This window comes from Apus apus, chromosome 3, assembly GCF_020740795.1.
Source record: "Apus apus isolate bApuApu2 chromosome 3, bApuApu2.pri.cur, whole genome shotgun sequence".
NCBI classification, from domain to species: domain Eukaryota; kingdom Metazoa; phylum Chordata; class Aves; order Apodiformes; family Apodidae; genus Apus; species Apus apus.
In genome coordinates, this window is record NC_067284.1 from 54437377 (window position 1) to 54453095 (window position 15719).

At 41.3% G+C, this 15719-nt stretch overlaps 1 protein-coding gene across 6 annotated transcripts in view; it reads left to right on the forward strand.

The window, feature by feature from the left end:
* WDPCP (WD repeat containing planar cell polarity effector) overlaps positions 1-15719 on the forward strand; it is a 154351-nt gene that overhangs the window by 122196 nt on the left and 16436 nt on the right. For all 6 annotated transcript variants that reach the window (XM_051614937.1, XM_051614941.1, XM_051614940.1 and 3 more), the window contains one exon: positions 15157-15292. In XM_051614937.1, the coding sequence (XP_051470897.1) occupies positions 15157-15292 (136 nt within the window). The remainder of the gene's footprint in view (positions 1-15156; positions 15293-15719) is intronic.

Consider the following 15719-nt stretch of genomic DNA (forward strand, 5'->3'; position numbering starts at 1 on the left):
GTTAAATTACTCGTCTAAACTGATGCCTGCTGATGTTGACACTTAAAGATGAGACCTGCACGACTTGGTTAAAATACTGTGTTAAAAAAACAACAAAAAGTTCCACTCATACATAAGAAAAGGATATAAAAACTTAAAAACTAGTTGTAAAGCATCTTTTTTTGTCTGAAATACTGCCTTACCTTGGTGTATCAGTGGTGTGCATGATGAAGAATTAGAATCATAGAACTATTCAGGTTGGAAAAGGCCCTTGGGATCATGGAGTCCAACCATCATCCCTACTCTACAGACTTCTCCCCTGAACCATATCCACCAACACCACATCCAAACAACCCTTAAACACAGCCAGGGATGGTGACTCAACCACCTCCCTGGGCAGCCTATTCCAGTGTCTGACCACTCCTGTGATTTTTTTTTTCCTAATGTCCAGTCTAAACCTCCCCTGTTGCAGCTCGAAGCCATTCCCTCTTGTGCTGTCACTAATTACCTGTGAGAAGAGACCAGCACCAGCCTCTCTACAGTGACCTTTCAGGTAGCTGTAGAGACTGATGAGGTCTCCCCTCAGCCTCCTCTTCCTCAAACTAAACATTCCCAGCTCCTTCAAGCATTCTTCATAAGATTGACTCTCTAGGCCCTTCACCAGCTTTGTTGCCCTCCCCTGTACTCGCTCCAGCACCTCGAGATCTCTCTTGAATTGAGGTGCCCAAAACTGGACACAATACTCCAGGTGTGGCCTCACCAGTGCTGAGTACAGGGGGACAATCACCTCTCTGCTTCTGCTGGTCACACTATTTCTAATACCAGCCAGGATGCCATTGGCTTTCTTGGCCACCTGGGCACACTGCTGGCTCATATTCAGCTACTTGACAATTAGAACCCCCAGGTCCTTTTAGTAAATAGTAAAATATTATTAAATTTAGTAATATTAGTAAAGTTTTACTAAATAGTAAAAACATTACATATATTAACGAGTTTGCAATTGTTTTTATACTAAGTTTCAGGCACTTTGCAAACTGAGATGGTAAGGTTAGCAAATGGGGTTTGGTTACATGGGAATTTTGAAAGTTAGCACAGTTTTAAAATAAAAATCAGTTTTGGGAGCAGAAGTATTTCAGAAGAAATATATATATTTTTTTTTAATATTCTCCAGTTGCCCCTAGTATTGAAAATACCTCAATTACTTGTAGGATAGCATTTTTTTCCCTGATGTTTGGAACTGGAAATATTTCCAACATTAACTATAATTACATTTAGATCAGGTCAACGTAATGGCTAAATCAGCTTGTCCTTCACCAGGATCAGGGAATCGGTTGTGCAAAAAGATCATTTGGATTCAGCTTTGCCTTTCTCTTTTCTCCTTGGATCTGGAAGAATTTAGGAGCCTCACTTAAATTTGGTGGGGGTTTTTTTATATTGACAGATTAAATCTTGAGTATCACCATGCTGCTGTGATAAGCATCTGAGCATGCTGGCTTTTCTTTTAGCTACTTCCAGTTTTCCAGCAGCTGCATGACACAAGAGTTGTTAGTCCTGAGCACACACTGCACAGCTCAGAGTAATCCTTACCAAGGCAAGGATCCTCAGGCACCATCTCTGCTGTAATTCCCCAAGTTGGATAGCTGCAGTTCTCTTTCAGAGAGCAAAGACTTCCAAAATTTGATAGCCCTGCCCCCCTTCAAGTTGGGGGTAGGGAAAGAAAAATAGCATGTGCCAACTTGACTTTGTCTTTATAATAGATAATTATAGGCATTAGGAATAGAAAAGATGCCTGATTAAATGACACCAGCCACCTGCTAATACAAGATTATGAAGTAACCCTTGACCATTTTCATAATAAGAGTTGCCACAATCATGTTCTTCTACTCTTTATGCTTCTCAGCTTGCCTAGAAAGCTGTCTCCTATACTTCAGTTTGCTTGCATCCTAACTATCTTTCACTTTGTACTATTTTAAATAGCAGTGATTAAACCTTCGCCCATTTTGATACTGGTAGAGGCTTGCAAGTTCCTTCTATCATACACATCTATTTTGACTTCAGAAATATAAATTAAAGAGCTCCTTATTTTTACATGTGGTTTCAGACCAGGTTCTTCTTGTTCGTGGTACAAAGGGAGCAGATGAAAATGCCAGCTGGGCTAGCAGTTCAAGCACTGGCCAGTGCAGCTGGCTGTACTCCCTGCTCCATTGGCACCCCAGGGTAGGTATAAGTAGAGGCTCTAGGGCTAGGCACAACCTGCTCACATGGCGCTCTCACCCAGAGTTAGTTTAGGTGAGTCCAAAGGTAATTTTGCTGATTTTGAAGCAAAATAGTAAGTAAAATAGACCTGAAAGCAGCAGAGAGCTGTAAGCCTGCTTTAAACTGAGTGCTGTTCTTGTAGAGAGACTATTGCTTCAAGCCACTCTTTATAGATCAGAAGGGATTATGGTGACAGTTTCCCTCTGACTGAACCCTTCTCCCTGCAGTGGGCTGAATTCCCACCTGCAGCTTAAACCAGTCCAGAAATGTCCTACAAAATGTGAAGTGCAAGGAAGAGTTTCCACCCAAAGCCAGAGAAGAGGCAGAAGGAGTAGAGTCAGGAAGGACTACAAGGACACAGTAATAACCAAGTAGGTGGTAAACATCTCTGGGTGATGGACGGCTGTGTGAGAAGGACCAATGGTGGCATATAACGAAGGGTGAAGTTCCCTATTGGACATTAACTGCTTTCCACAGATACAAAGTGTACATTGAGTGATGAAAGGAGTGGCTGACAAGCAATGCTGAGAATGCAGTCTAGGTTAATTACCCTCTCTTAAAAAGAAAATAATGTTTTTTCTGAAAAGGTAAGCATCTATCTGAGACAGAATCTTATCTCCAAACTCCTGTTGTCTACTTCAATGAGAAGAAGAGCAAGAAAGGGAATGAATTGGGGTGGTGAAGGCACTCCAGCAGGAGCCATGGTGATTTTTTTTTTTCCCTGGCATCATGTGTCAGCTCTTCGCATCACTTCCCATGGACTTCCCTCCTGGGCTCTGAGCTCCCCAAGTGGCATCTGCAGCTGCTGCTTCTACTAAAGAAGTTTATTTAAATAGGCAGGGAGAAAGTGTTTGTGTTTGCAGAAGGCAGTACATAATGTAAACTACCTCTGTGAGGTTTTTAAAAACCCCAACACTCTGGTATTCATGCCACTCTGTAATTGAGAGATGCCAGTCAGATGAAGATCTTCACACGGAGTGGAAGGAACAGCCTGGGAATGAAAAACCCACTGTATCTACAAGGTTGCATTTCCTCTTTGAAAGGGCGTATGAAGCTTAGTGCGTCCCCTTTCCAAACCTTTATGTTTTCCCACTTCTGATGGTAAGGAGTGGGAAGGAAAGTGTCAACCCATCAGTCAGGGTTTTCAGATGCCAATATGGTCACATTGGCTTGAAGGCCTTTGGGCACTCAAGCCACAGAATGTGCTGGTGCTTCTCAGCAAGTCTGTGCAGCAAAGCGCTGGAGCGGGTGAGTGGCGGGCCCTAAATGCCTATCAGGGAGGACCTGCCCTTGTATCTGCTTCAGTGGCTTTATTAGCCACACCTTTCTTGTAAATTGTTAAGTGTCAGTCAGGGTGCTCCAGAGATGGTTAAAACAAGACGTGCTCTAATACTCCAGCTTCTTTTATGTCACAGTGCCTTGAGGTGCATTTAGAAAATGCATCCAAGTTTTTTCTCATATTGTAGGATTTAGCTGAGAGACACTGAACAGGGCACTGTGTAGGTGTCATTAAGAGAGCTTAACAACAGGATGACAGTATGCAAGTTGTGTGTGTATATATGTATGCGTGCGTGTGCAAACACACAACTTGCATATATATATATATGTATATATATGCATATGACAATAATGTTTTAGTCTCTGTAGGTTTAAAATAACCTGTTGGTACCTCCAGTGTAGCATGTTTTCTTCCACTGCACCAGCGTTGCTAATTTTCTGTATAAATACATACATAGAGACAGACCCCATAAAAACTTGGCCCTCATTTTATGAAAACATACCCAAGACATTCTCAACATAGTATCCCAATTCTTAAAGCATAAATGGTATTATAGAAAGTCAATGCTCTTAAAGGGGCTGAAAAAAACATAGAAGCATTTTCAATGTTGATACATGGAAAGCTACCTTCTGTTAAACTCTGCAAGTATTAAGCTTGTTGATACCAGAGTAAGTTTAGTCTAAACAACCTTACATTTTTTTTCCTTGAAACCCACTGAATAGGAGCACATTAGTCTGGCAGGAACCAGAAAGCAATACTTTTTTGTAATTCAGGCTTTATTTACAGATAGTATTCCCATTTTTCCATTATTTGGATTAGGCAACTAACTGATCCCAAGTTTTTCTTCATTAAAATAAAAGAAAAAACTCCTTTTAATAAGTGTGTGCTTCACACTTTCAAACTTCAATAGCATAAAATTTTTCACTTGATCAGAAAGCTGATTTAATTTGCTGCTAGGGTAAATGTTAGAGGTTTCAGTCTTATGACCATGAATTATCAAATTAAATTCAGTGCATTGCTTAAATTTCTAGCTGCAGTGCATTTAGCCTAATTGCTTTGCTAAGTTGGATGCTTGGTAACTACTACTCTTCTGAATTTTTGTCTTTAAAGGCGAGCAATGAAATAAGCCTGAGGGACACAGGTGGGCTAGCCTGCTCTTTGGGATTCACCTGTGGGGTCTTTGGATATCTCTTCCAGTCTGACCGTGTCCACAGACCATGTCTGATGAGGCTGTTCAGCTGACAAGGGAGAGCATTTAAACACCTGTAGGTTTTAGCTATTTAAACCCAAATCAGTTTTGAAGCAACAAGAAAGGCTGAGCAAAATGGTTCAGATTTCAGTCAGTTGTCAACTAAATGTGTGCACTGGGCCTTCAAGTATTTGGCCAGACACATCTTGATTGCTTAGCTTTTGTTTTCACCCTTGGAAAGTCAGCTGGATAATACCCTGTAGCCAAAGTCTATTCTGTGATGCTGTAAGTGGGCTGGGCTGGGGGGGGGGCGAGCAGGATAATTAAATGAAAAATAGAGTTATATTTACATATTTCCTGATTTTTGTGAACCAAGCTATTTGCTGCCATTTACAGTTTCCTTGCAATGTTAAATATAAAGATCATTTGGACTTAAAATTATCCCACTGCTGCAATCGTTAAGGTGGGCTCTTCTCCTTGGGGACGAATCGCAACGCCAACATGGGGGTGATGGAAGCAATAAGGGAAACTTCCACCAACTGCACCCAGCAGGGGCAAGCCCCGAGTGTCTAGTTTTTTCCCTCTTTGTTTACAGCATTTTCAAGGCTTTGAGTTCTCACGCAACACATATGTCATTAAATGGCTGGTGCCTCTTTGCACACGTTGTTGTGATGGCCTGTGGCAACCTGAATTAATTGTTTCAGTAGTTGATGGTGGTTACTAGCCATAATTATTATAATTTGCATTTATAAAAACATCTTTCATCTAAGGATCTCAAAATGCTTTTGCACACATTTAATTAAGCTTCACAACATCCTGTCAGGTAAGTGTCAAGAGTGTTGTTATATCCATTTTTACACAGCTTTCTCCAAGAAAACAAGGTCAGTTGCTAACATGACTAGTATTTGGTTCACACTTGCAAAGAACGAAACAACTAGCACAACTGCAGGAATTAGGGGTGCTGATCTAGGTCAGTTTGCATCTCCCACATAGCTCTTGCTGCTGCCACGCTGTGTGGACACATGCACTAAGCCATGACAAACACAGTCAAAGCAACCTCAACCCAGATTTCCAATCTGAGATGGCCCTTTCTTTCCCAGGAGCACTCCAGCAGCAGAAAAGTCTCGGGAAGAAAAACAGACAAGCACCTTATGGATTGCACAAGATGACACAACACATTGTGCAAAGATCTCTTCTTTCTCTAATTTTCTACCTTAACATTTAAGCCTCTCTCTGCAATTTGTGCAGAGAAAGACGTTTCTACTGCAGCCTAAGCCAAGAAACTATCTGCAAGCAACATAAAGTTTCCCTTTATCAGCCACACATTTGTTCTAGAAGAGGCTACAAGCACTTTATCTCCAGCCCTTACCAGCCTTAGACCCAATGTTATGGGCTATCAACATTTCTGAGATCTGCTGAATCCTAGATTACCACTTGGCTGTGGTATTTAAAAGTGAGGATCAACTCAAGCAAGATAGACTTGGAACTTGAGGGGAGAAGGGTGGAGACAGTTTTCAAAAGCTCATTTCTATTTCAAACATATGACTGTGTTGTTTAAACTGAACCTGCCTCTCTGTTACTCCGTTGATCACCATATGAGCCCTGGGGAAAATAGGTCTAAGTAAGTGCTTGCAAATTGAGTAAGAAATCCTGGGTCATACCCTCACAAGTTCTTTACCATCCCCATCAATTTATAAGGACTTGTTTACATGTGGCAATGACCAGATTAGCTATTTTGAAAGAACTCTGCCTGTGGATGCACTTATTCCAAACTAAAAGCCACTTTGCTTTTCTAAATTAAGTGGACTTACAGGTAGAGAATGATTATTCTGAATATCATGAGAAATAAAGTAATTTCACTCCTAAGTAGTCAATTCAGCAGGAATATTTGGAAACAAGCTGCAAGGCGAGAGTCAGGTTGCCTGTGTCAAAAGTCTTGCGTACTTCTCTCTCATTACATTATTTCTGCTTAACCTAACAGCATGAAATAATTTCTGAAAACATTCCAGATTTTTCTAGCACCATAAAAAGCACTGCTGGAGGACAAATGTAAAAGTCTTCAATGTCTCCTTCTCCACTCATAGGAGATGCCAGTAGCAGCAGAGGCTTTGTCCTGACTTCTTTGGAGGAACACCCTACTGAAGCCCAAGGAAAGTTGGTCCTACTCCCCAGCTTAAGCATGTGTGGAGCATCCTTCAGGGACAGTATTGCTCATCCCCAATTCTTACAGTTCCCCTGAGTGGATGTACAGGATTTATGCTGGTCCACATTTCTCTTGTGGGGGAAGGAATGCCTGGTAACCAGAGGAGAAGGTCTGGCACAAGAACTTACATCATTTTATTTTACCTGATGCTGTCTACTTCACTTTCAGCAAAAAGAGATAACAGTCATTGAGCTAAGCCTGCATTTTTACTGAAGCTTATTTCTGCTTTTCCCCTCCTCCAAACTTGTTCTCTTCTACTGCTGCAAAGAACAGAAACATGTGGGAGTGACCTGAGACTTGTGAGAATACTCTGCCATGGGAATCACAGCATCGGGCCCATGGAGGGGGCTTTTCTTGTGGCTACCAGAAAACCTTCAATAAGTTCAAATCAGTACTTTTGTGGGCTGCTTCTGTCCTTTTTTTTTTCTTTCTTTCTTTCTTTTTTTTTTTAAGGGGGAGGTAAAAATTCTGCTAGTGTTATCTCATATTGCAGAAATCAAGACTTGATGGGTACTATATTATCCTTTTTGGACCTAAGTCACTCCCAAAGATTCAAGATGAACTCTGCCTGCCCAAGCACCAGAGTCAGTGCCCCAGGGAATTTCTTCATATCTAAGGGATATGCAGGATGTGTACTCGCATGCCCTTGCTGCCTCTCAGCTCCAGCTATACAGTGCAGTTTTGCTTTAGGAACCTGTACCTCCAGTATTGCAATATCTTTTTCAGTCTTTGTCATCAAGAGTTTAAATACAGTTCAGAGCAGTGTTAGTGGCCCAGCTCCAAATGAGGAGAATTGCTGTAATTCGTTATCTTGACAAATTAACTGGTCTGAGGCAATTCCTTTCTGAGAGAGATACAATTAGCTAACTCTTGAACTCTAGCCTTGCTCCAGCTCTATGGCATAGCTATGCACCTGCTCAAAAACTGTTGATACTACAACTAAGACTTTCCCACCTGTAAATGTAATTCCTGCACTAAGAGCCTTGGTGTTGTTCAGCTGTGCCTTGCTGTCTCCGTGCCACTCTCATACCCCACGGTAGCATGGGATAATGATGAAGATCTCAGTAAAGGAGTCTGACCTCAGCTGATTAAAAAGAGGCTCTCTTGAGGTGGTCTTGTTGTATAGCATCTAGGGGAGGGTCAGTGCTGGAAACACAGGGTCCTTGTCACATAACCACCTGTCCTACCCTGGCACAGCAAGTGTTGTATCAGAGAGGCACATCAGCAGCTGTCCCATCCTCTGTTTTGAGTACAGCTTCCTGGTCCAGTGGAAAAAAGTGACTTTCCTACCTCCAGTCCACTAGGTAGAAAACAGTAACACATGCAGACACAAAACAGAGATTTTCTTTGGAAAAGGAAGCATAGCTCTAATGTTGTGTTCTCCCTGGGACTTAGGCAGGAGTATCTAGCTGCAATCCCTTGGTCTTTATATACCTGGTGAAAACTGGGTTCTACTATCAGGTACAGAACCCCACTCCTGACATGGACAGGAGCTGATGCTCCAGAGAAAGTAGAGTGACCTGCAGCCTTGCCCTGGTTTCTCTCACCTTCTGGCCGGAAGAAGCAGTTTCCTTCTGCCTCTTTTTACCAAGCAATGGAAATATATCCACAGCTACACGTTATTCTTCCAACCTGATGTGGGCAGATGCACTTCTCATCCATTTGCCTGTAGAAAGCAACTCCTTCTGCCCCTCAGCCATGGCTCACCTGTGGTCATTGTCTTCCCTTGCACAGAACTCACAGGTGCTAGAAGATGTCCCTTAACCATTCATCCAGACCATTCCCTTTTGGAAACTCTGTTTTAAATAGAGCTGTCCTGCAGAAGGCTTGTGTTTGCCTGGAGCCACTTTGTGTGGACCTGGTGGCTGGGAGTTTCCTTGAGCTCCTCTTTGAACTCTAAACATTCAGCATCCAAAACATTTAACCCTCAACTGATTTTCTGCTTTATCAGTTTGGCCAGCTTCCAGCTGGCAGCATTTATTTGCAGGCTTCCATTCTGCATCTTGTTTTTGCAGATGTATTTCTCTTTCAGTTAACTCCCTGAAATGGTTTTCTTCTCCCCTGAACCTACCTGCCTCCAGCCTGTCCAGCACATCTCCCTGCTCTGGATGCCTGGAGGGAGGAAGCTGAGAGCAGTCGCTGGGTCCTTGGGCTGGAAGTGCCAAGCAGAGGGTGTGTCCTGTTCACGGGCGTCACAAAGAGCAGCTGAAGGAACACACGTTTGGCAGCACCTGTTTTGCCCGTTGTGGGTTGGGGCTTGCAACGCCAGAGGCACTTTGGCCTCTGTGGAGTCTCTAGAGCATCACTAAAAAATAATCAGTACTTCCCTGAATGCTTTTGCTGAGATGCTCTGGAGCATGCACCCACATTTCCATTGCTGCAGCCTTCACCCCAAATAATGGAGAAGTCTCTGATCACCAGTAGCATTTGCCCAGCTTTCCTTTAGAACAGGTATTTCTGGATAGTCACTTAAAAAAAAAAAAAAAGAAGAAAAAAAAGAAGACCTGGTCTAAAGTAGCACTTAATCAAACAAAGAAAATGCCTTGTCATCAGGAATGTCCTCCCTCCTGTGCCTGCTGTAATTACTGAGCAATAGCAGCCTTAGGTTGCTCATCTTGTGTCTTGGCGCTCCAGCTTGTTAACATGCATTGGCAGCTGAGAGGAGCCACCTGCCTGCTGCCAAGATTACCAGGGAAACTTATGGTTTGGGAAACCTGATAGTATCTAGAGGTGCAAGATCTCTATTGCTGGGACACTACGCAAGCCTTTGAAGTGAAAGGGCCTGCAATTGAAGCAAATCCTTGGTTATTCTGTCTCTATGAGCTGGCGACCCCTCACAGCTTGGTACTACCACATCTGGATCATTTTGTAAGACACACCTCTTTTTTTTTTTTTTTAATTAAATAGTATTGGCACTGCTAGGGTAGTTTCTAAGGAACCTGATTACTTAGGCTCCAGGGAGATATAAAATTAACTAAATAGTGGTTAGCTTAATTTTGTGTGTGATTCTAGCAGAGCAAATGAGTAGTAGAGATTGAAATCTCAGCTGGAGGTAGGAAAGGCTTGGCATTTCCACTTGCAGAAAGTTTTAAAGCAAGGTTGCACTGCTAGTGCAGAAGGCTGCTAAGTGATGTATAGCTGTCTATGCTACCAAAATAAACCCCAAAAAACCAAACAACAAGCAAACAAATAGAACAAAACAAAAAGAAAATAAAAAAGCCCGCAAAAAAAAAAAAAAAAAAAGAGTTGATTATAAATGTTAACTACTTCTTCAGTTTTATCACATGACGTTTATTTTAATTCTTAAATGTCCTGGCACACCCACTGAAACAGTTTTGCTGTTACTAGTACACCTAGTATCCAACTAGTGAAATAATGACATGTTATGCTGCCATCAAGGGTTGCTTCTACTTAGTAGTGATTGAAGTGCTGTATTTTCTCAGGTATTGAATTGTTAAATTACAAGGCAAATGGGGGGTATTTTGATTTGATGTATCTTTTCTAGCTCTCTCAGCAGCAGCAGCTCTTCTCATTGAGCTTTACAAGTACCATAAAACAAATATTTTGACAATTTGTATTTGTCAAATGAAAACATGTCAGCACTGGGAATTAACAAACAACACAGAAAAATCAGAAGCCATGGAAAACTAGACCAAAAGAAGCTGAGAAGTTTAGAGTTATATTTTTTCACACACACAAAGTTGTGTGGTTTCCCAGCAGGAATTTGTTGAAACTAAACAATTGTATTAGAATCTGTTTATTTGGAAAGACATTTTCAGGAAACAATTGTAGCCAGAAGAAAAGAGCTGACCACACTCAAGTCAGCAATGGAAGTTCCCTCTAATTTTGATGCCAAAAGACTATTACTCAGTGGCTTTAGAAATACCTTCCCGTAGTTTGAGAAAACCTGGAGTAGAGTTAAGGTGAAGTAGCCTGATAATGTGTGAGCTTATGCTTAATCTCACACCTCCTGCAGTGTTTTTTGCCTTAAAAACAAACAAACAAAAAACAAATAAAACAAACAAAAAATCACAAAAGCAGAAGAGCTTGATTTCAACAGGTAAAAATTAAAAAAAATAACAAGTTAATGCATAATAAAAGAAGATATTAATTTATTCACATGGAAGTAGCTATTCAGGTAAAAAAAAAAAAGAATGTACTTAAATGCCTACAAAAAAGTATGATTGTTTGGGTTATTACTAAACCATACTGTTTTACAGCACTCACTTTGCTCAACTATTTGCATTTCTTCAGACCCTTGATTTGTTTCTTTTAGAAAAACTGAATTATTTACTTCTTTTTTTAAATAAAAAAAACCAACACCAGTATTTCTGATGTCTGTGTGGTTCACTGGGAGTTCATTGGGATATATTTGCAGCTCCTGGAGCAAAAAAACGATATTTTATCTTTAGAAGGAGTTACATTTTTTGACCTTGCTGAATTTTTCAAAGATCAGCATGAAGAGTTTTGATTAAATGCTTGCTTCAGCGTTTTAAAGGCTTCTTGTGGCCCTGTTGCCTAAGGAGGTCGGACATTACGATTGCTCTGTAAACATCAGATTGTACAGAATTGGCTCTGCATACCATGCCAGGCACACAAAGAAGAAGTCAAATGCCCTATCTCTGGCTTATCAACTAGTTTATTTTTCATGCCCCCAAAAAAGGCTATTTTTTCCAAGAGCAGCTGCTGCTTTGTAAATAATTTAATGGATTCTCTTAAGTAAAGCTGTCAATTTGCAAACAATATTAAAATGACATTTTCATTTTACCGTGGGATTGCACGTTTTAAAATGCATTTTTATCCCTGAAAGTCCAGTGGAGGATACTGGAGAATGGAAACACCTTCTAGTTTTCAGGCACAGATCCAAAAGAGAATAGATACAGTTAAATAATTACACATATATAAGCAGGGAAAGCATGAGATCTCATCAGCTGTGAACAGTGTTCAGAGAGCATCCTGCTCATAAAAGTGTAGGAAAACTTCTAGTGGACTTGTAAAGAAATGTATTTGGCTATTTCAGACAGGCCCTAGACATAACAAGAGCAGCTGACGACAGCAAATTTTGGAAATGCAGGATGCACATTGAGCAGTTGTGTGTGTGCAACATTATCCTAATATTTGTAATGACAAATGAGATTTTGTAGATGAAGATTTTTAGCACAATATCACTCATATTATTGCGTCTGATAAATGACTTTAATGATGAAACAATGTTAACCATGATACTGACTTTCAAGTTTTTAAAATTCAAATTCATATTCAAATCCTCAGATCCTAACATGATAAGGAAATATTAGGTTACAATTTAAAAAAGCAAGTTTATTGTGTAATAAACCAGAGGAAGAACCCAGATAACCTGAATATGAAATCTTAGGTGCAACTTGTGATACCTCCAGTGCTAGCATGGAGTCAAGTCTTTATTAAGCACCAAACCCTAGCCAGAGCCCTCATCTAAATGTGAGGACCCCCACCCAGCTCTACGGCGTTGTTGCCAAAATCCTGCCCTTATTAATTAAATGTGGGATATGTTGCCTCTGGTTTGGGAAGGGCTGTGTTGTTTAAACAGTGTTCCTTGTGCATTTGTTATTTCTGCTGCAGCACTTCTCACAGGGAACACAGTCCAATGTCCCACAACAAAAATGTTTATTTCTTTACTCTAGAGCTCATATCTGATGGTTTTGTGGCTTTGAACCACTCCTGGCACCTGATCCTATCTAATGTACTACTGCAACACTGCAGCTGTATACCCAGGCTCAAATGGGTTCAATCCTTGTAACTTTTAGATCAGTTGCAGATATTTAATCCAGATATGAAAGTGCAAAGAAATCTATTTGCTCTCCCTTGGGTAAGAACCCCCCTTGTTCCTCAATTTTGGCTAAAATTGTGTGCTTGCATATGACAGTCTGCTCTGTTTTCCATGAGGCATCCAAGGAGGACTCTTTAACACGGTGTAGCTGTGCTGCATCCACAGCGTGAAATATCCAAGTCAGTGGCCACATTAGTCATATATTAGAAATATCATAGAATCACAAAATCTTAGAACAGTTTGGTTTGGAAGGGACCTTAAAGATCATCTAGTTTCACCCCCCTGCCATGGGCAGGGACACCTTCCACTAGACCAGGTTGCTCAAACCTCCATCCAACCTGACCTTGAACACTTCCAGGGAGGAGGCATCCACAGCTTCTCTGGGCAATATATCCAGCCTCTTTCAGTTTGAAACTGTTCCCCCTTGTCCTGTTACTACATGCCCTTCTAAAAAGTCCCTCTTCAGCTTTCCTGTAGGCTCCTTCAGGTACCAGAAGGCTGCTATGCCACACGTGAACAGGATACATCCAAATTGTAGCCCCCTTCACATTGCAAAGCTACCAGCTACTTAAGTGATTGATGTGAGAGGGCTGTGATTTATTCAGATCTGGTTCTCAGCAGGTGTGAGAAAATGCAAATAAATAGTATGATGGAAAGAGTTCAAGACCAAACTGACCAAATCCTTTTTTGTTTCCTTCCTCAATACACACTTCTCTCTCATTTATGTTCTGAGATGCCACTGCTCTTTGGAGCTAGGCCAGTCTCAGGAGTCATGTCTAAGGAGAAGTCATGAACACTGTATTCTGGTGATAGTTTGCAACTTCAAAAGGCAAATTAAGTAAGCTCTAGACATTACTGAGTAGGTGAAAAGAAAAAAAAAGGGGCAGGAAAAAGGTAAATTTCCCTCCTTAAAAGCTAAGGACAAGTGAAAAGGAAGGCTCTGCAGGACCAAAGACTTGGTTCACAGGTAGAAGCATGCCAGTGAGAGCTGTGTTCCCAGGCTGAGGCTGTCAAAGTATGTCCCACCAGAGCTGCAATGGATCACACACACATCAACAGGAATTTTGCTTAAGCCCTTTCCCAGAGTTCTTCATGAGTATCAAAAGCAGTTTCTCCTGCACCTTTTAAGTTCTCTGCATTGCTCCCCTCTTTCTCCTGGCTGCTTACTCTGCAACAGGCTCCAAGAAGAGATCTTCAGAGAAACCTAGTTTACTTGCCCTTGAGTTGAGTTTCGTAGATACAGACCATTGCTTGTACGTTTTCTTTCCTCCCTCCTTTTTTTCTCTTTGGACTTTTTATTTGGGGTAGAGGAGAAACTGCACCAGGGCCAGTTTAGCTCCTGCATTCACTGTAAGGTGTGCATGCTTGGAGTTATATTGCCCCCAACCAGGTTGGTTGTTTTCAGCAATTCCCCACATTGCTCCACATGTGGGAAACAGCAGCACAGGAGGACACTTATCAGTTACCTGAGAAAGCCAAACTGGTTGCCCCACTTTACCCTCTCTTGCAGTGCAGATGCTAAGAATATTTAGGTAGCATGAAGAGTAAAAAGAGTCCACAGCAATCTTACAGCATTAGCTTTTCAGGACTCGGAGATTCAGAGGCACTTACAAGTAGATTTGCCCTCCTAAGCTGGTGAACATTCTGGGTCTCTGGCCAAAATGTAAACTAGCAGTATGGCAGTGCTTGCAAGAGCATTTTATTCTTCACACTGCCCATGGTGTTGCCATGGGTATCGTGCAGATTAGCTTGTACAGGATCTGGGAAGGCAGAGAACAAGGGGAGAGAAACAGGATTAAAAAAAGAAAAAACGCAAAGGGGTCTTATGATTTTGAGAAAAATCTTTTAAAGTCTTTATCTGTAACAGGATTTTTTTTTTCCTTAATCCAAATTCTGCTAGCCTGGGGTTTGATTACATTATTTATTTATTTGTTTGTTTCTTTTCAGTCTCACACCTAGAATATGTGAAGATTCCTTCTCTGTAATTTTAAGTGGCTTGGGTATTTTCAAACAATTTACTTCCCCAAAGGGCTCAGACTGAAACTTTGGAATTGGAGGTCCCTCTTGCACCTGCATGAAGACTTCAGGTCTTGATTGTGAACCAAAATATTTTGAAGCAAAGCTAAGGAAAGGCTTTATTTTTAAAGAAAGGAGTTACATATACCCTTGTGGGAGAACAGTCTAACTGATAAGACACTGATCTGCATTGCAACAGTGAAATACAGCAGCCTTTGGCAGCCAGCTAGACCTTTTGTAGTTGACACTTTAGATAAGGCATTTCCTTCTTGTTAACTAAAGCCTACACACACTCCCTCTCTTCCATTTCATCCATTACAAGAGAGGACACCCTTGTCCTTATTGACATCTAAGGCAAACAGTTGGCAACTTGGTTGGTATTTTTAAATTAGGTAACCCTGTGACCATATCTTGATTCATCTTAACAGAACTTCTGGGGCACTCAGAAGAAGAAGACCCATCTAGCAAAGCTTTCATTGACCGATCTTCAGAGCATGGAGGAAACCATGACCCACCTGTTCCTGGTCCAGCCATCAGGCCACCAGTGCAGAGCTGCTCCCGCAGGTGAGACACGCAGGAGAGGGCACGTGGGCAACTTGTGTGTCTATCAAACATGTTTCTCAAGGCCAAGGAAAGCTCCGTATTTCCATTACAGAACACAGAAGGGAGGGAGAAACAATCAACTAAAGCACTTTTGAAATGTACGTTTGATATTCTGAACTTTCCCGACAACCTCAGTTGTCACCTGCATCATGACTGTAAACACAATAAAACATTAAGACACTAAGCAGGATCTAAGAAAAACTTGGAACCCAGAAGGACATGACAGGGATGCAAAGCAATCTCCAGGTAGACACTTTGAGATCATTTAACATGCACTAGCATAACTGTTTTCAAATTAAGCTATTTGGGCAAATGCAGCTTGCTTGATGAATGTGCAGAAGAGAGAAATACAGCAGTGGAAATGCAGCAAATTAACAGTTACAGGTGG